At 25.9% G+C, this 21,728-nt stretch overlaps 1 protein-coding gene and 1 long non-coding RNA gene across 3 annotated transcripts in view; one reads left to right on the plus strand and one right to left on the minus strand.

Moving 5' to 3' along the window:
• Positions 1 to 1,940: 1,940 nt before the first annotated feature.
• Positions 1,941 to 21,728, minus strand: part of LOC126900399 (myrosinase 1-like) — a 53,243-nt gene continuing 33,455 nt past the window's right edge. Inside the window, exons 1-11 of one of the 2 annotated variants that reach the window (XM_050676084.1) lie at positions 16,593 to 16,836; positions 11,245 to 11,534; positions 10,973 to 11,107; positions 10,474 to 10,596; positions 9,902 to 10,091; positions 5,818 to 5,915; positions 5,609 to 5,750; positions 3,029 to 3,180; positions 2,824 to 2,970; positions 2,290 to 2,390; positions 1,941 to 2,191 (exon numbers count right to left, since the gene is read on the minus strand). In XM_050676084.1, coding sequence (XP_050532041.1) covers positions 2,056 to 2,191; positions 2,290 to 2,390; positions 2,824 to 2,970; positions 3,029 to 3,180; positions 5,609 to 5,750; positions 5,818 to 5,915; positions 9,902 to 10,091; positions 10,474 to 10,596; positions 10,973 to 11,107; positions 11,245 to 11,534; positions 16,593 to 16,749 — 1,671 coding nt within the window. In that variant the 5' untranslated portion in view covers positions 16,750 to 16,836 and the 3' untranslated portion in view covers positions 1,941 to 2,055. Of the gene's footprint in view, positions 2,192 to 2,289; positions 2,391 to 2,823; positions 2,971 to 3,028; positions 3,181 to 5,608; positions 5,751 to 5,817; positions 5,916 to 9,901; positions 10,092 to 10,473; positions 10,597 to 10,972; positions 11,108 to 11,244; positions 11,535 to 16,592; positions 16,837 to 21,728 lie in introns of those variants that run through there. The other variant, XM_050676085.1, reaches the window with a different exon arrangement.
• On the plus strand, positions 8,203 to 12,821 carry LOC126900417 (uncharacterized). Its single transcript, XR_007702855.1, has 3 exons — positions 8,203 to 8,526; positions 12,217 to 12,254; positions 12,414 to 12,821. It is a non-coding gene; the product is annotated as an uncharacterized LOC126900417 (long non-coding RNA).

Genomic DNA, 21,728 nt, shown 5'->3' on the forward strand with positions numbered 1-21,728 from the left:
TTAAGCTTATTTTAAAAATTATTTTTAACTTTTTAGTTCGATGTGCTTTAAAAGCGTGTTTTTTTAAACTATATTTATTTTCATTTTTATTTTCTACTGCGACCTTTAAAATAATAATATGTGTATTGTGTTTTATTTTATTATATTTAATTTAACAATTGTTTATGCCAATAATTAGCGGTAGTATATTTAAAGTTGCAATCTCCAATAAGCACCCACGAGCCGCCACTGCATTTATTTTTTAAAGCANCCAATAAACGAGCCGCCACTGCATTTATTTTTTAAAGCAATCTATTTATACTCAAAATTTATTTTTAATAATTGGGCTTATAGGGTACTTAACTAAAGAATTGTCTTAAATATAAAATATAAGTAAACAAATAACAGTCAACTATTTAACAACTGAACCAGTAAAATAATTCTTATCGATTATTATTGAGCATTTTTACAACTGAATATTACATAGTGGATTGTAATAATAAACCATATCTTAGCTACAATCAGTTTAAAAATATACTATTCGAAGAATGTCAACATAACCTTAAAATGTAATTAATTAATAGGCTGTAAAACTAAAAAATAATAATAATGCTATTATTACAAATTATTTTTATGCCGATATATTTTTTCGGTATATACATAATATTAATTATATTATGATATGATATATTAATCTTATATATTTTTATAGTTTTCTTTACTAAATACTTAACACAATCAATTATAATTTTAATTCAATACAAATTAAGTTCATTGATGTTCTAGCTGCATTTTTGCGAAAATTCACTATTTGCAAAAATATATTTTTATAATCAACGTCTTCTATACTACATGTATGTAAAATATTTGATGAAAAATCACATGAATTACTCAAAGGAAAATATATAGTATGATATCGTAGAAATTCCTTTGTCGTATAGAATACATTTCTTCCTAATTTCCCATCAATTATTCAGGTAACATACGACCATTAGTATTATATATCGCCAAAAGCTAAACTTGACGATAAAAGCTCTTTCTCAGTCTATTATTCTCGTTGCTTTGTGTTTCGTTAAACGACTTACTATAATAAACTAAGTCATATATAATATAATATGTTGATACATATAATAATATTATATGAATCAAGAAAAAATTGAGGAACAGTCAGATGACATATTAAAGCAATGTGTGGAAATAAATAAATATATTTTATGACGTTTTTTACTGTAAAATTATTGTTGTTTAATCTTTTAAATTAAAACAACATAGGTAAATACTACTAGTGCAAGAAATACATTTTTATTTTCAAATATATTATTTATTTATAACTTTATTAACACTAATAGAAACAAAACTATAATATGATTACTTTATTTGAGACTCAATCTGTAAAATGATGGTAATAGTATTACCATATTAGCAAAACAGAAAAAGTGACCTACATTTGAATCTTTAAACTAATTTATATAAAAATAATATTTAAAATATATATTTTTAGGAAATGCTCTTCTTGCACCCAAATCCACAATGTATCACCTTCACTTTAATAACTCTAAATAATTGATAGGATAAAAAAAGCATTATTTAAGGAAAACACAAATGCCATAATTTTAGATATCATATGTTTAATTAAGCAAATAGTAAATATTAAGAACTATGATGAATATTTTATTATGGACAACTTTTTACAAGTTATATGAACATTATTTTGGTTAATAGATTATCAATAAATGATAAATGTATTAATTTTCATTTGTATACACTGCAACATTCTAATTTAAGAACTGAAACCCTCTGCAATCCATTTTTAAAAAAAATTATCATAAATTCAATGATGTTGGAGTAAATTTTAATATTCATCTGAATATAATCTTGCATAACACATATTTAATAATAANTAAATTTTAATATTCATCTGAATATAATCTTGCATAACACATATTTAATAATAAAGAAACTATTATTAGATTTAAAATATATTATTATACCTCATTGTCCAACACAATAATTTTAAATTACATAAAATAAAATAGTATGAAAAATAAACAAAAAGTAATCTAAGGATTTAGGCAATCATTTTAGAATTGTAGAAATATCTGGTAAAGTCTTGTTTTGAAAAACATATTGGAAATACTCCACACATGGCTTTTTTGTGCGAGGTCGATCAGCATCTCTAAAATCAACTTTATAAATTCCAAACTTGCTAGAACTAAAAAAATAAACCGTATATTTTATATTATATTTTAATAATTAAAATTTAACAATGAACAGTTTTTATTATTCTTTAACTTTTTTAATTTAGCTTACCTAGGACTGACCCACTCAAAAGAATCCATTAGCGACCAAACGCTATACCCAATTATATTAACACCATCATCAATCAAATTTTTTGTTTCGGTAAGAATCGCCTAAAAATATTTTCAATTTATAAAAAATGAAAAGACTTTTTAAAATCAAAAATACATTATAAATATTAATTTAAAATTAAAAAATAAATAAATAATATTTAACTTAAAAACTACAAAAATTACTAAAAATTCGTGAATACATTTTTGGGAAACAATGATACCATTATTAACCCTCAACATATGCCGACTCTTTTTTATTATTATTGTGTAATTAAAGACTTTTTAGGAATTATAATAAAATTAATTTTAATATTTATGAACACTATTAAACTTAGTATATTAAATTAGTATTACTAATTAATACTATTGAATACTATAGTAATAAATATAACATGATAACACAATAATGATAGTAATTTAGGATATTACTTTATATATAATTATAATTTATGTTCTAACAATAACTAATCCACGTATTTTTCATGATATTTACCTGATGATATTCAATTTTATTTTTATTATTTTCACTATCATCAGCCAACCCATTTTCAGAAATGAAAAATTTGGGTTCTCTTATATCAGAAATTTTTCCAAATGTATCATTTAAATACTGCATTACATTTCTAAATCCCAATACTGTCTATAAAAAAAATATTAATTGAGTTCAAGTTATTAAAAAAAAATTATTATTATCTTACGTCTTCTAACTCTTCTTTTTCGTCCCAACTAGGTGTTATAGCCCTTTGATCAATTGTTTTTAAATCATTATTTGGATCAAATATATCTGCTTCTGTCATAGCGGTAACATTTAACGAATGATAATAGTTTACTGATATGAAATCATAACTTCCTGAAAAAAGGTGTCACAGATCACAGAGTTAAAATCTGCATCCAAATTAACTGTCTAATTATAAAAGAAAAGATAAATGTTATTAATGTAAAATTATTGCTAATTAATAAAACAATTACTTTTTTTAGTTAACTTGAAATACCGACCCAACTTGAAAATAACACATATAATAAATAAAGTTTAAAAAACACGCTTTTAGAGCACATTGAACTAAAAAGTTCAAAATAATTTTTAAAATAAGCTTAAAACAATATTGAACGAAAAGTACTAGTATTATTGTGATAAAAGCGTCGGGCGCTCAATATACGAAAAATATGGCACAAAGCACCCACGCTTTTATCACAATAATACTAGATTTTATGTGTACTTTTCCTATCTTAATGAAAAATTAACTATTTAAAATGCTTTTTCATATGCTTTCAAATAATATAAACATTTATCAATTATTGGTCTTTTAGTTATTTTAAAATTGGCAATTTCATCATATCATCCTGTAAGCAATTGTTTAAATTACCTACATTCTAAAAATAAAATCATGATTGTAATAAATTATTGATGTTTTATTGTTCAAAACCAATTTTTTTAATTTTCGTTTCATTACAGTAGCAATTCAGTATCATTCAATTAAGAATAAAGAAGAAGATATTTTTGATATAAGACTTAGATCTAAAAATGATATTCATAAAAAGAGGATTGATTTATTCTGATAGACAAATTCGTATATCACACAACGCGAAACAAAGAAAAAATTAAATATCTAATAAAAATTAAAAATTATTTCCAAAAACCACCATAAATTATTAAAATTAGTCTACTAGGTTTATGGAATAACTTTTTTTAAAAGTCATTGAGTAAGATGTGATTTGGGTAGAAATAGTTTCAGGTTCATGGTAAAACAGTAATGTAAATCAGTTATTATTCTCATATCCCTTTCAATACAGTGCTAAAAACTCATAGCTACACCCTAACTATGGCTCTACTAGCAAAATTGGGCAATTTAATGGAAATAAAAATTAAGTTAAGTTAAATATGAACAATGTCGATAAATTAACAGTTAAAAGTTATTAAATTATAAATTTAACTAGATAAGTTGAGTTTTTTTGATACTTAACTAGTTTAAAAAAAGTTTATCTCATTTAAGATTAATTTTTCGGCTAAAATCTCTCAAAATCATTTTTTATTGGTAGGTGATGTAATGGAATGCTAAGAATCGATTTTCAACTTTAAAAACTGAATATGAAGAAAATATTAATGATAACATAACATATTTTTTTTATTCGCTTGGTACATTTTAGTGTTGGTTACATTGTTTTATCTTTAAAACTAGTTATTAAAAAAAAATCACATACATTTTTGAAAATTTTCAGAAAATTATATTTATTGTTATATAAATATAATTTGGCATATGGTCAAAATCAATTTTATTTTAAATTTTGAATTTAGCTTAACTGTTATTTTAACTAATTAACTGAAAAAAGCTAAATAATTTCAACGGAAAATTAAATTAGTCAAATGAAAAAGTTTATTAGAAAAATAATTAACTAGTTAGGTTGAAAAATTAAAAAAAATTAACTTTTTAACTAGTTAATGCCCACTATTGATCAAAACAATATATCATTCAAAATTAAAATTTTAACCTCTTCACACCATTTACACTATTAAGTACTCAAATGGATTGTGCAACCAATTATTTTTTTTTATTAATTTACGATTGTAAATTTTTAGTACTTCCCATGACAAAACATACAAAATTTTGTAAGCAACAATACAAAAATTGATTTTTTTCCAATATTCAAAGATTAGTTTCACCCATTATTATGAGTGGGTTTTGAGTCATTTTAGTTAAAAATGAAAAATCGAGCCTGAAAGAATTAATACTCATAAGTGTTCAATAAGTATTTTTGTTATTTTTTACTCGGCCAAATGAATAAGATTATGTGTTGTACAATCTTTAAAAGGTAGAATTCGTTCTTAGAATAAGTAAATAGTTTGTATCTCAACAAATTTTTATTAATTAACTTTAGAACTTAGTATTATATTATTATAAAGGTTTTGGTGTCGAGGGAAATNTTATTATAAAGGTTTTGGTGTCGAGAGAAATTAAAGGGAGTTATCCTCTCCCTTAAACAAAAAATATTTCTATGCTACGTAAGATTATATAATATTAAGGTAATCTTGGGACTTTTCAAAGTGGCTCAAACAAAATGTAAAATGCATGTAAATCCACTCAATAATTATAGAATATTTAATGTACATAAAATTTTTAACTAGTTAAAGCTCACCAACTTCTACTGGTAAAGCCATAATGACAGTGTAGCAGTTAAGGTTGTGGAATTTGCTTGCCATATGGGACAAATAACATTCAATTTAATAATGGAAATAATAAGAATAAAAACATTCTATTATTAAAAATTAAAAGTTATATTACCAATTAATATATTTTTTTCTTCTTCGGTATACTGAATAATTCTCCAAACATTGATTCCTTTTTTTTTATTCGTATCTTTAATTGATTCTAAATACGTTTTTGGGATCTCACCAGTTACTAAAGGTTCAACGAATAGTCCAACCTTGTTAAATGATGTATAAATAGAGTTAGACAAATAATAAATCCAAAAAGCTTAATTCTATAATTACATAAGCATCTAATAATAGTTGAGCTGATTTTTTATCTTCTTCGCTATTTTCATTATTTGGAAATCCCCATAATGTATCTAAGCAAATGCAAATTTCACCTAAAATCAGAAAATGTTAACATCAGCTCAAATTCATAAAATAACAATTTTTTGATCATAAATTGAGCAGAGATTTCTTTGAATCAAACATTTCACGGGCCACGCGACTCGTGCCACCTTTATCAGACGTCGCCCTACTATGAGGATTTGACTGACCAACACCGTGTGCAATACGCCACGGTGCAAAATCCAGCAAGTGTCGTACGGCCGACGACGACCTGCCGCAAATGATACGTTGAGTTTTCTTCCCGTTGTCAAAGTGACATCGTCGAGGACGTACGTCACCGGCTCCGGCGTGCCGCACGACAGGTCTCGACGAACCGATCCGCACCCGCGCTCCGTCGCCATCAACGCTGCTAACTTTTTCACGACGAGGATCATGCCGGACGCTAGCGAAAGTGTCGCGATATTGTGCGAAAATTGTTACTAACTATATTCGTCTTTTCGGTTTGTTTGTTTTTTTAAATACCCTCAAAACCAGTGTCGACTACATTATCGCAACGTAAGTCGTATCAACTATAAAAGATCCTGTTAACTTGTTTATACATTTATGTAATAATTAGTGACACGGCACCGCCTTTTGCTCTAGGCTGGCGCTCACCCGTGTCTCTCGATATCAGCCGTCCAGCTATTAATATGACAATCGGTCGTCTCCCCGCCCTTGACACTGTGATAAGGCCGCCGCCGAATATGGATTACCGATATTGCGTTCTGTTCCGTTTCCGACGTACACCTTAACTGGTTGCTCGATTCTGTTTTTTTGTTGTTTTCTTTTCCAGCCTTTTTAGTTAGTTTTTGTTTACGCTTTCGCCGTCTGTATTGCGACTGTTATTTTTTTTTCTCCTCCGCCATATACAGATACCATTAGCATATAATTGTGCGGTGTGTCATAAGTGGATTACGCATTAAGTATATATATATACTTCAATATTTATTTATTTGGTACATTACGTACACGCTAAACCGTATATTGGATTACGCATTATTAGGGACAAGCCGAATATTCAGGACTAAAAAAGTTCTCTCTAATTTGATTTGATTGACCGAAAGTTCAATAAAGCAATAAATTCAAATTAAATTAGAGAGAATTTTTTTAGAAAGCCTATAGATTCTGTATATAGAATACATAATGTTATAATAGTCTTCTTTTTTATACTAAATTAATACCTATAGGAAATATTTATTTAAATCTAGCCGATACTTAATAATTATTATAACTTAATAAATAAAAAAAAAAATAATACCTTTTTAGTAGTATAGACCTCTTAAAATCCCGACTACTATTTTCTTTTTCACTACATATTTTAGTCACAATTACCATTAGTTCAAGTTTTTTTTAAGAATATCGGACAAAATATTATTCTAGTTTATGCATTCGTTATTAACTATTAATTAACCGTCATTTCAATTAATTTTAAATTTACATTTACAATATATTGATCGATTTCTTTGTCGGCATATGCCCAATGCATTGCATTACGCATCTTATATTTATCAATGAAAAATTTATTATCTGTATTTTATATTTCTTGTATACAAACAAATAATTTATTTGTCATAATACTTACACTACCGTACACATTGTCTTATAAATTGTATACATGTTAACTGTTAGGGGTCTGTTTAATAGTTGAGGAAAAACCAAGAATCGGAAGCTACCCGACGTCTGCCCAAATATCGTCCCTATCTCCTTAAATGAGTTTTAATTGCCTAAAGGAGACACAGGCAATCGTGTACCTTAGTTACAGAAGATAGATTATTAAATAAAATTAGATTATTGTCTTATGTCAACGACAAAGTTAGATGTTCAGTAAATATAAGTTGTATGTAATGTACAATACGTCTGACCTGAATCCTAGTACAGTTGGTTAGCAGGTATATCCAAGTGAGATGGAGTTGGTTGGCTATGATGATAATTGGCGATAGACGGGTCGTTGAATAAAACAAGTTAAGTTATAGTATAAATAAAACGTAAGTAATAATATTGAAAACTATGTCTATAACGGCCACTCAAACACAACTGCCCTTTGTTAGTTCGACGTCAGTAGCTCCGGACTATAGACGAGTAGAATTGTCACATCAGCATCTCCCTCTATGCTAATTAATATGTATTACGAATTAAATAAATAGAATTAAAACGTGTGTAATATAAGTGGTAAGAACATAGTAATAAATGTTCTTACATAACTCAATCATTATTAACCACGTGCCTTATCTTAAAATAATAATCATGAAATGTTTAATTTTGTCACAATAAAAATGTATTTACTAAAAGGCGTTGACGCAATATCCCTAAGTTGGGGGTAATTAATATACTATAAAAAGACCAAATAGCCTCACGAACATCATCGCGTTCGATTTCTTTATCTCATCTCATTCGACACATTCGTATATTTCGTTTGATAAATCGTGGCCTCGTGTTGTAGTCAGTATATTTTTGTGATTAATATAATTCATTTGTGTTAAAACTTTATAATAAAATATGCCCTCGATATCTTCATTGGTGAAAATATTAGTATATTTAAACGAGATTTTAAATTAGACATTTCTACGCATACTAAATCAACGATCAAAGCAACTTCAAATCAACGACTATTAATTTGAATACAAGGTAAATCAATTTGATCTATCCCGTTTATTTAGAATTAACAATCTGAGTAAAGAATAATAAATCAATAGATTTTCACATTTATATCCACCATTTTTAAGATAATCACCTCGACAAGGTATTGGACAGAAGGCCTCGGCCTCTACAATAATACTTAGGTGAAATATCTTCCTTAAATAATAATAATGGTCAATAATTGATTTATGCTCACACTTTGACTGGGTGTCTGAAAGAAGGCCACGGGCCACTTCAAGAATACTTTAACGTCATATTTTTAATGCTAGTTAATTACATTATTATTATACCTCAACATAAGAATAACACCCTTTTTCATTTTATATTTACTTGTTTTTATTGTTCTAAACCCTCGAACTCTACAACCCCAATAGAACCTCGATGCTCACCCATTGACCAAAACCCCAAATATCCCAATCTTGGTTAATTAACCACCTTAAATCTTTCTATTTAGTTTATCTTTATTTTTTTAACAAGTTTTCAAGTAACTTATTAGTTACATGTTTTTTTTGTGTTATATATTATACACTTATTAAAATTATTATAGACCATAATAGATTTTTTTTTAATGAATGATATCTTAACTATAAAATGTGTGACATAGATGATTAGGCTGTTGTTGTAAAGGGGAGTGTTGATTCCAAACTGAGTTGTTATCTCACTCACAAGGAAAGATTATAGTGGTGAAGCGGTCGATTTATAAAATTTTTATGAATATAATCAGCTCTAAGCTGGTTTAACTCTTTATAACAAAGTATATGATAATCCTTCTTGTTTTCGGTTTCAGCGTCGACTGTTTAAAAAAACGTTTACTATGTAATTAAAAGATGTAAAACGCTAATTTTCGAAATTTTTTTCAATTTTCTTTACTAAAGTTTACTTTAGTAAACTCTTTACTAAAGAGTTGTTATATACACGTAAGACGCATTACACGCTATTGGTCAGTCAAAATAAAAATTTGTTTATATATATATATATATAATTGATGACAGGCATGCGTGTGCGGGTACGAAAACCAAAAATATAAAATTATACAGGAATAGTGTTGTCCGCGTGATGTGAGCGGGGTGGGGTAAATGCGTTACGACAGTCTAGTCTCAAGGTCATAGACGACACGACACGTGCGCGTGGAGAGTTACACACAGCCCACAACCCTCATACATGNTGAGCGGGGTGGGGTTACTGCGTTACGACAGTCTAGTCTCAAGGTCATAGACGACGCGACACGTGCGCGTGGAGAGTTACACATAGCTCACAACCCTCATACATANTACACACAGCCCACAACCCTCATACATGTGAAACTAATATAAGCGTGTTAAAAATGGGTCGAACACATCTAATAAACTAAAATATGTCTTACCTTTTTGTTTGGTTTTAAAATACTTTTCATACAGTCTATAGACTCTAGCATGAGCTATTAGCATATTATGAATAACCATGTAATCTCCTATTCCGCTATAAGCTTCACCTAATTGTGGAGCATGTGGATATTTTCCTCCATAACCCTCAGATATCATCCTGGGTTCATTGATCGTTGTCCAATACTTAACCTATTATAAAAATAGTGAGTGTATATAAGTTAAATTATAATCAGGGTTTGCTTAATTATTTTTGTTAGTAATGCGAAATTTTTTTAATCTAATTGTAAATTATCGTAGTTATCTTGAAAGAAAAATGATTAAATGATTTTATTTTATTTTAAATACTCCAAACAGATCAAAAATATTTTAATATTTAATGAATATCAGAGATAATTAAAATTTTTATTTTGAATTAATATTACAAAAAATCCAAAATTCATTATAAAATTAATAATAGGTTCTTCATTCTCGACTGCGACAATATGTTTATATTTATAATTATTTTCAATAGTTGAGAAAAAAATTATGAAATAGTAGGTCAATTCTAGATTCTAAATTTTGTTTAATTTACCTTATTTCCATAAGTCTTAAAAACGAAATTTGCATAGTTCACATAATATCTTATAATATTTTCATTTGCCCAGCCACCAAGAACTTGAAGTGATTGGGGTAAGTCCCAGTGATAAATTGTAACCTATTAATACAATAATGAATTGTTTTTTAAAGTTATAGTATAGTAAACAATTTTGTAAATATAATACGTATACGAGTGATTGGCCTATAGAGTACGCTACGTTTAAAAGGTTCAATGGATTCGAGAAGATTCAGTAGGGTAACGCAGATGGAACTCCTATAATCTTCTCGACGCGTAACATTAATCTTAATCTAAAATGTTATTGTGGTTATTTAATCATCACAAGGTGATTAGTATCCACGAAGTCAATCCTTTTACTTTAACAAAATGGACATATAATTTTTTCACTAATTAATGATACAAAAAATTATTATAGTTAATATTTTATTATTATCTATGTATAGAGTTATAATGTAAAATCATCTAATATACATACCAATGGTTCGATATTGTTAGCGAGTAGTAAATCTATCACTTTATGATAATAATCAACACCATCTTGGTTAATAGTATGATCTTGTCCTTTTGGTAAAATTCTTGGCCAACTCAATGAAAAACGATAAACTTTTACCTGAATTTTTTTTAAAATTAATTCATTGAGTAAATTAAATAATTTAGTATTAATACTAAAATGTTAAATAATGAATTTATAAATTTATTAAGTCTTATAAAATATATTTTATAAGATTTTATGAAAACTAAACGTACTCCTAGTTCTTTGAGTAATTTTATGTCTTCCTCATATTTATGATATGAGTCACATGCAACGTCTCCATTTAATAATACGTTGTCATCCTCAAGAGGACTATGAAAACGGGTAATCGGTTCTGGTGACAAATTTTGAAAAAATAGATTGTCTTTTTGGATACCAATAAATTTATATTTATGGTTCTTAATAAAGCTGAATGCATATTTATTAAATGGTATTGCAAAATAATTTTGATTTGTCCCATTGTTACTGCTATGATATAATTCATCCCAAATACTTTTACTTTTTCCTAGAATAGAAAGTAATAAATTTACAAATTAATTACAAAAAATTTAAATAATTAAGAACATGTATAAATAATCAATTTTCAATTGCAAAAACCAATTTATTATATTAAAATAAACTGTTTTGAGTACATTGAAACGTTAAAAATCTAGAATCATAAAATTATTATTCAACCGAAATCGTAAAATATTTCTCATTTTAAATTTTCAGTGGATCTAATTTTTTTGTTGCCTGAAAGCTATTACGGTTGAAACTTCCGATTTTTTTGTTAAAATCATCTACCACCATACTAAAATATNAAATCATCTACCACCATTATTAGTTAAGCATACATCTTGAAAACTATCTAATTTTTTTTTCAATTTTGCAATGGTACCCAATTTATAATAATCNTTTGTTAAAATCATCTACCACCATACTAAAATATAGTCATACTAAAATTACCTTTCAAATATATTTGGAATTCATGTTCGAATACTTGAAGTAAAAAGTATTATGAACACATAAGTGAGATACTGGTAATACTGTCCTTCAGTTAATATCACCCATATTAGTAACTCGGTAAAAAGCAACATTTTTTAGGTAAGTGTCAAAATTTATTTTAGGAGCTTAGAGTTAATCTATATCAGTATCAAGTCGTTATTATTTCTTATTACAAAATTATGACCGTTTGTTTTTTTTTATAGTGTTTGATGCAATATTTCACTGTTAACTTAATCTATTGGTAAGTCTATTTTCATTTATTTTCAATATTTTTAGTAATAAGTGTTAGCTAAACATAAAATCTTTAATACAATATTATTATTCAATACTTATTAAAATTGAGTACTGAATAAATTTAAATTTGTTGAAAAATTGTATAATCAAATTATTCCGTTTATAGTGAGCATTATAATCCGACATGACAGATTTTCAATGATTTTCATTTGGAATCCTCAACAATGTATGAAAAAACTGAGATGTCAGTTAAGTGGCTTAGTTATGGGGGGGAGGGAGATGGGGATTGATACCTTAGAAGAAATTTATTTACACGGTAAAGATATAATTTTCTTGGTTTGCAGTGTTATAATACATTCACCACCCATTATTCAGTAGTCTATAAATTATGGTCTATTAGTCATCAAATTTAATATAAAATATTCATGTCAATCCTTTAAACTATACCGAGAAATATGTCTAAAAATGCATTACTACAAATCTAATGTAATCTTATTATATAATAAAACAAGGAAAAAAACGCTTTTCTGAAAAAATTACTTAGCGTGCTCGGATTTTCAAAATAACTATAAGAAATTCTTTAGTTGTGACAAATCATTTATTTTAAGTAAAATAATATGTAATAAATAACACAATTGAGTAATAAACAGATATTAGTAAAAGGCCGTGACACTTCTTGCACATATAGATGAATTATATTTTATATAAAAAGGGCATAAAAACTGTCATTCACACACTCCTGCTTCACTTTATGAACTTTCAACGAGTGCAAGAAGTGGTTCGACAAATTTTCAAATTCACACAGAAAATTGAGGTATATTTATTTTTTCAACCTTACTTCTGACATCATTAAGGTAAATTCATATTTCACAGAAGATTTATAAGACTTAAAGTTAATTATTATAAGTATATAAATTAACTAGGGATCCAGAAATATTAAGTGATCTCTAGAATAAAATATTGTATAGAAAATCAATAACGTTTGTACGAAGTTAGCCAGCCTAGTCCAATCTTTGAGTGTTACTAATAAAGACTCTCTGACAAAGATAGAGAACCCACTTGTAATTCCTATACTACTCGAGGTATTTATTGACACGACTCATAGTCAGTACAAGCTTAGATAACTACTGGTACGAGTGGTGTTATGGATAATTTATGTGTGATAATTAAACATAATAATTTATATTTTAAATTATTATTATATGATAAATTTTCAAACATCTTTTTGTTTTTCTATATTTTATATTTTCTCATAAAACCCTCGTACTTATATCCCGAGAGAAAATTATATTATATCATTTTATTCAATAAATATATAGTAACTTAATTATAATGAGCAATAATGGGTTAATTTTTAGTAATGTAAAAAATTGTCAATAACATTTAAATACCGCAAAATGAGAAATATAATAATTCAATAACATTTGAATATCGAAAAACGTGTAAAACATACAAATTAATATTATTTAAATAACACAAAACGGTAAACATTATAAAGTCGTAACGTTTTGATAATTTAAAACCCAATAAATATTGTTTATGTTATAACTGTTGTAACGTAAGAACAAAACAAATAATTTGATTCAAGCGCTGTATAATAGGTATACTATTAATATATGTAGTTCCTAAAATTTAAGTATTTCATTTTAAGATGTGCAGGGTTTAGTTAAGAGGTGGGTAGACGTATACATAAGATATACATATACATGTAGATCTCACAAGAACAAAAGTATTTACACGATGAAGATACAATTTTTTATTTTTTGGTTTTGGGAAGTAAAAATTTTATCTTATATATATATAACCTTTTATAACGAATTCCAATTATCCAATTATATCAAATCAACCGCAGCAATATATAAAGTGAATTTACACTACCTAAGTTAATAGCATTAATAATCTGAGTGAAGAACGATAAAACAATAGATATAATATTTACATATCAAATTACAAACTTTAATCAATTATTATAATAATTGATTAAAGTACGAACTAGTTTACTGACTAGTATGTCTATTATATTATTAGGTATATCTATTAGTCATATTAGAAGGTATTCGAGAGAAGGCCACCGCCGCTTCATTGCCTCGGTGTACTTTTAAAGATTAATTTACCAGTTACCTTGTTTTTATACCTAAAAAAATAGAGCAACTAATTAATAATTTTTGTATCACTTGTTTTTATTGTTTTGAACGCTCGGACTTTTCGCAGCAATAAAACTCTTCATACAAAATGATATCATATAACTTTACAAATCTGATCATTACAAGATTTTCATAAATAAGTTTGGCCCATTCTATTTCAACGCAAGCGCAAGAAGGTATATAAGCAATTAAAATTGACAATTTTAATGACTAGTTATTGAGAAAAAAAGGTATAACGTTATCAGAAGTAGCAAAGTATCACTCCTAAAATCTTACAGGATCCACACCTGTCTCGATAACAAAAATTTTTAAATTAAAGATACTTTTAAGTACTAAAGTGTGTATATATATATAATACTTAGTATTTCAAGNAAATTAAAGATACTTTTAAGTACTAAATGTGTTTATATTCCTAATACTTAGTATTTCAAATACAAATACTACTAAAAAGTATACTAAGAATACTAAAAAAATATCCAAATACTAGAATTTAAATAAAAATATTCGAGTACTTTAACAAGACTGATAATAGTGACTAGGATTCGGGACTTAATGTATTTTAAAAGTTTATTTTAGTTATCCCAAGGACATACATAATAAATAATTGTTTTTATTTTTCTTTATCCTTTATAATCAATGTATATTAATTAGGATTTTAGATTTGTGGGTACGTAGGAGGATTATTTCCCATAAAATATAAAAAATTTCTCTGGTACTGTATATAGGATAATTTATGATAAGACACTCATTGTCTCGAAAACTATTGAACATTTTTAATGTTTGTAAAGTAATATATTGTTTCATTTATAAAACTTTACAAAACTAAGTAGTTAAATAATTTTTTTTTCATTCCTTCAGGGATAAATAACCTTAATATTAATTTTTTTAAACGAGAATCTATAAGTTTTTCTTGATAATATGATAGAAAAAATATTATAAACAATTTTGTTCTTATAATAATACTTATCTGATCAACCGTTAGTAATTAAAAGCATTAATAATCTGTGTCAATGGCCTATAAATTATTTTTATAGTAGTTAACAAACGGTTTTCAACACTGGTGGTCTAACAATGCATGATGGTAAACTATAATAATACGCATCTTTTAATAGTCATCAATGAATTCTGTATACAGAACAGTAGATAACGATAGAAATTTGATTTAATCACACTAAACTTTAACACGCTGAACCGGGCAAACAGTTGATCACAAAAAACAATTTAAACAACAAATTTTTTTTAATTTTTTCAATTATATTATCAAGATAAAATTAGGGTTTCTCATTAAAAAAAATTAATGCTAAGGTTTTCTATTCCTGAAAGGATGAAAAAAAAAATTATTCTACTACATAGTATTGTAAAGTGAGTTTTTTGAATCAAACAATATTTTTTTTAACAAAAATTAAAATTGTTCAATAGTCTCCGAGAAAATTAGTATCTTATCTTTAATGAAACATTCTGTATATCTATGATAAATTTTAATGAAGTTGGATGTTTTGGAATAAATTTTATAAATGCATCATCAAGTTCCAAAACCTAATAATAACTTTTTAATTTCATCAAGTCTGATTATACACAAAGCGAAAGTAATGTAAACATTATACTCAAAGATGTCCGTAACAAAAATTCACTTTAAAATTTTTAAACTATAGAAATACGTTTTTAGCATCTTAAATTTAAAGGCAGTTGCTACAAAATTTGTTGACATTTTTTATGTCACATTAAAAAATATTTTTGATTAATAGAAATTTTTTTTTTGTTTATATTTAAATTCAATTTATTATATAAAAATAAATAAAATATTGGTTATTAACAGATTGGAGGACACTACTGCAATATCAGTAATATGATATTTTGATTTAGGTGACAACGTTGTTATTGTAGTAACATGATAAAATTCATGATATGGCATTATAGCTATAATATTAGTATTTTCAATGGTACCAAATGATAGTAGAAATTCAACTGCCACATTACGTTTAAATGATTATCAAAATTATAAATTTCCGTTTATGTGTTAAATTAAAAATATTTATTAAGTATATTATATCATACAATTTTTTCAGCGTTGTTTACAAATGAACGAAATCGATTTTTTTTTTAAGGCAAATAAGGACTTTTTATTTTTTTTTATTTTAAAGACTCTAATTTCCCTATAAATTATTAGGGAAGTTATTTTTCTGAAAACGTGTTCTACTTACCGTCTTCATTCCAGCCACCTTCTATTTGATAAGCACTTGATGAAGCACCAAATAAAAATTTATCTGGAAACTTAACAACTGAAGCAGAACTTATACTAAATAACAATATGACTAAAAAATAATGGGAAATACATTTATATGGACAAAAATTTGCCATATCTAAAGACTTCTTTTATATTTAAAGAAATATATTCCTATAGCTTATTAATATCTTGGCAAGTTATTTTAAAAACTTAAAATGGTAAAAAATTTTTTTTTCATCATTATTTATATCAATCCACCAATGTTAATTAAGACTTTAATCCATGCGGAGTATAAAAACTTTTATCATGTTTCTCTATTATATTAATACGTTAATTTAATAAGGAAGATTATTAATTAAATTTCATTTGAAATAAATATTCATCAAATGATTTTATTATCATTTCATGCATCTAAAAAAACATATTAAAAGCTTTTAATGATCTAAATTATTTAAACATTAAAAGTGCTTTTAAATTGTTATTATATAACTCTAAAATATTAAAATGAATTGCTATGTTTGATATGTATTTTTTAGGTAAAACTTCGTGTTTATAAATATGTTTAAAGAACAGAGTATTTCCGGAACTTTTTCAAAAGTTTAGTTGAAAAAGTTGAGTTATGTAAAAAGTTGCTATTTTGAATCCCTTCCTATGAGCAGGTTAAATGTTAGATTTTCAAAAAAATGATATCAAATAAAAGGAAAATATATTATGTTTTAAAAAAAAAAATTATTTTGATTTGTTTATTTTTCAATAAGTTTAATTTTCAGACAAAAAAAGTGAAAAAAATGTCGAAATTTACCGATTTTAAAAATCGTAATTTTAGGGAGGTTTTCACCATTTACGGGAACGAGGAAAATTTTTTTTAAGGTAATGTCTTCAACTATATACGATTTGTGATCTTTTTACGTATTATCGAGAAAAATTAGTCTAGTGAGAGCTGAGAAAAAGTAGTGACAGACACAAAAAATAAAAAAATGAACACATCATGGTAAAATTAATACTTTCTCAGCTTCGCATCGAAGCTAAAATTTTTTATCATTCTTAGCATTCCCTTGCATCACCGACCAATTAAAAATGATTTCAAGAAATTTTAGCCGAAAATTAATATTAAATGAAATAAACTTTTTTAAACTAGTTAAGTATCAAAAAAACTCATCTTATCTTAGCTAGTTAAATTTATAATTTAATAACTTATAACTGTTAATTTATCGACATGTACATTAGGGTGGTCCTTAGCTTTTAGGTGTATAATTTTTTTTTTCGAAATTTGATCGGGCTACCCCCCAAATTTGTTCAAAACTATAAAAAAATGGTTCATATTTAATTTCGTTAATTTTGGTCAACTCTAAGCCGAGCCTCAAGAGGGTCGAAAACTCGATAATAAGGGTAGTTTTTCAGTTATTGTGGTTTATCTCAAAAACTATGACATTTACGTAAACGTTTATAAGAAAAAATTGTATATATGAATATTTTAAATAATAAAGTTCATTACTAAAAAAGTCTTAAGTCAAGTATTTACCTCGTAAAAGTTAAATATTCAAAATTTTTTTAAAAAAGGCGTTTTTCAGTTTTTTGCGATTAAATCCTAAAATATTAACTATAGAAAAATATAACTTATTATAAAATGTTTTTAAAATTAAATTTACAATAATATTTGTTATAAGTATTTTTCTCATAAAGCGACTCATTCTAACACAAAATAACAAAAACTCGGTTTTATACTATAATAAATTTTATATTGACAAAATAATAGATTATTTTTGCTTATTGATAAGAAAAATAAAAATAACAAACTTCCTGTACATATTAGCTTGAGTGTGAAGCTGAGAAAGTATTTATTTTTTTGTGTTATAAAAAATATTGTAATTTTAATAAATGCAAGGTTAAAATTTCGCAATAAATAAATAATATTAAAATTCTCTAGAGAGAGTACTTCTTTTTGCGTCAGGATATTTCTTACGATAGTCATAAACCGATTGTATTAAAAATTGTTTTTGTTCTTCATCTTTAATAATTATTTCATTGAAATTACTTATTAATTAAACTCCTCGTCCAGCTGCATTGTTGATGACTTTCAACTGATTAAACAAAGATTTACCTTTTTGGTAATTAACATTTCCATTCCAATCTACCGGATTTTGTTTCAAAAAATCGGTGGCAATGTTAAATCTTTCAAATAAGGCTCGGCTTAGGGTTGACCAAAATTAACGAAATTAAATATGAACCATTTTTTATAGTTTTGAACAAATTTGGGAGGTAGCCCGATCAAATTTCGAAAAAAAAAATTATACACCTAAAAGCTAAGGACCACCCTAATGTACATGTCGATAAATTAACAGTTATAAGTTATTAAATTATAAATTTAACTAGCTAAGATAAGATGAGTTTTTTTGATACTTAACTAGTTTAAAAAAGTTTATTTCATTTAATATTAATTTTCGGCTAAAATTTCTTGAAATCATTTTTTATTGGTCGGTGATACAAGGGAATGCTAAGAATGATAAAAAATTTTAGCTTCGATGCGAAGCTGAGAAAGTATTAATTTTACCATGATGTGTTCATTTTTTTATTTTTTGTGTCTGTCACTACTTTTTTTCAGCTCTCACTAGACTAATTTTTCTCGATAATACGTAAAAAGATCACAAATCGTATATAGTTGAAGACATTACCTTAAAAAAAATTTTCCTCGTTCCCGTAAATGGTGAAAACCTCCCTAAAATTACGATTTTTAAAATCGGTAAATTTCGACATTTTTTTCACTTTTTTTGTCTGAAAATTAAACTTATTGAAAAATAAACAAATCAAAATAATTTTTTTTTTTAAAACATAATATATTTTCCTTTTATTTGATATCGTTTTTTTGAAAATCTAACATTTAACCTGCTCATAGGAAGGGATTCAAAATAGCAACTTTTTTACAAAACTCAACTTTTTCAACTAAACTTTTGAAAAAGTTCCGGAAATACTCTGTTCTTTAAACATATTTATAAACACGAAGTTTTACCTAAAAAATACATATCAAACATAGCAATTCATTTTAATATTTTAGAGTTATATAATAACAATTTAAAAGCACTTTTAATGTTTAAATAATTTAGATCATTAAAAGCTTTTAATATGTTTTTTTAGATGCATGAAATGATAATAAAATCATTTGATGAATATTTATTTCAAATGAAATTTAATTAATAATCTTCCTTATTAAATTAACGTATTAATATAATAGACAAACATGATAAAAGTTTTTATACTCCGCATGGATTAAAGTCTTAATTAACAATGGTGGATTTTTGGTTTATTTTTAAATACCTTACAAGGGTTAGCCATAGTAATAAGTATATCAATTTTTATAAAAGTTACATAATCAGTTAAAAATCACATATACTTTTGAAAAAATTCAGAAATGTATGCGTATTGCTATTATAATATTTAGGGGGGACAATTCGATTTTTTTTAAATTGAACCACGTGCGCAGATTATAATATATTTTTTTATGAAATTTTGAGTTTAGCTTAAGTGTTACTTTAACTAATTAACTGAAAAAAGCTAAGTTATTTCAACGGAAAATTAAATTAGTCAAGTTGAAAAGTTTATTAGAAAAATAATTAACTAGTTAGGTTGAAAAATTAAAAAAAATTTACTTTTTAACTAGTTAATGCCCACTATTGATCAAAACAATATATAATTCAAAATTAAAATTTTAACCTCTTTAAACCATCTACATTATTAAGTACTCAAATGGATTGTGCAACCAATTATTTTTTTTTATTAATTTACGATTGTAAATTTTTAGTACTTCCCATGACAAAACATACAAAATTTTGTAAGCAACAATACAAAAATTGATTTTTTTCCAATATTCAAAGATTAGTTTCACCCATTATTATGAGTGGGTTTTGAGTCATTTTAGTTAAAAATGAAAAATCGAGCCTGAAAGAATTAATACTCATAAGTGTTCAATAAGTATTTTTGTTATTTTTTACTCGGCCAAATGAATAAGATTATGTGTTGTACAATCTTTAAAAGGTAGAATTCGTTCTTAGAATAAGTAAATAGTTTGTATCTCAACAAATTTTTATTAATTAACTTTAGAACTTAGTATTATATTATTATAAAGGTTTTGGTGTCGAGGGAAATTAAAGGGAGTTATCCTCTCCCTTAAACAAAAAATATTTCTATGCTACGTAAGATTATATAATATTAAGGTAATCTTGGGACTTTTCAAAGTGGCTCAAACAAAATGTAAAATGCATGTAAATCCACTCAATAATTATAGAATATTTAATGTACATAAAATTTGTTTTCTAAAAATAAATCTGGTTTTATTTATATCAAATAAACTTTAGACTTCTTTATTATCAATTAGTAATTTATGTATTCTACAAACTCTAATTCATTTATTTACGTTCACATGAAATGTTGTTAGATTTAAAACAATTGTATTTTGTCGTTGAAGACATCAGTTTAAACATTTTTATTTCGACATGCCTCGTGCTTGAAGCATTTTTACTTTAAGAAAAACCCTTGCGGGGAGTTGTATGTATGCAAATATAAATTTAACACCATTTTACTGTTTTAAAAATCGTGAATATTTTAAAATTGAAAGAGGAAGTCTACTTAAAAAAAAACTCTAAATCATATGCACTTTCATATAAGAATAATATGTTACAAAAATAATTCCGGGCAGATGAAATATCGTCTCTTTTAAATGTTGTTCTAAATGTGATTATAAAATATACTTTATACGAATTTTTATGTATTCTGAAGTTAATAGCTAAGAAAGGCACATATACTGGTTTGAACTATGCTGGATCCTAACTATCCTGGACACTATATATAAAAAGTGATCGGTTTATCATAAACCACTTGATTACTCACAAAATAAATGCAATATTGGAAAAATAATTTTTTAAATGACAATTTACGTATTTAACTATCTTATAAAATAGGAAATAATCTAATCAAGAAAATGACGGATTGAAAACAATTTTTCGAACAGTATTTCAGAAGTTATTAACAATTTTAAGTAAATACTGGTGTTGAGGAGTGGGTGCTGCTATTTTTATCTCTAGAAATTACCTTGCCATATATTTTGTGCTGCTTAGGTTTA

This window comes from Daktulosphaira vitifoliae, unplaced genomic scaffold, assembly GCF_025091365.1.
Source record: "Daktulosphaira vitifoliae isolate Bord-2020 unplaced genomic scaffold, ASM2509136v1 Scaffold_3, whole genome shotgun sequence".
NCBI classification, from domain to species: domain Eukaryota; kingdom Metazoa; phylum Arthropoda; class Insecta; order Hemiptera; family Phylloxeridae; genus Daktulosphaira; species Daktulosphaira vitifoliae.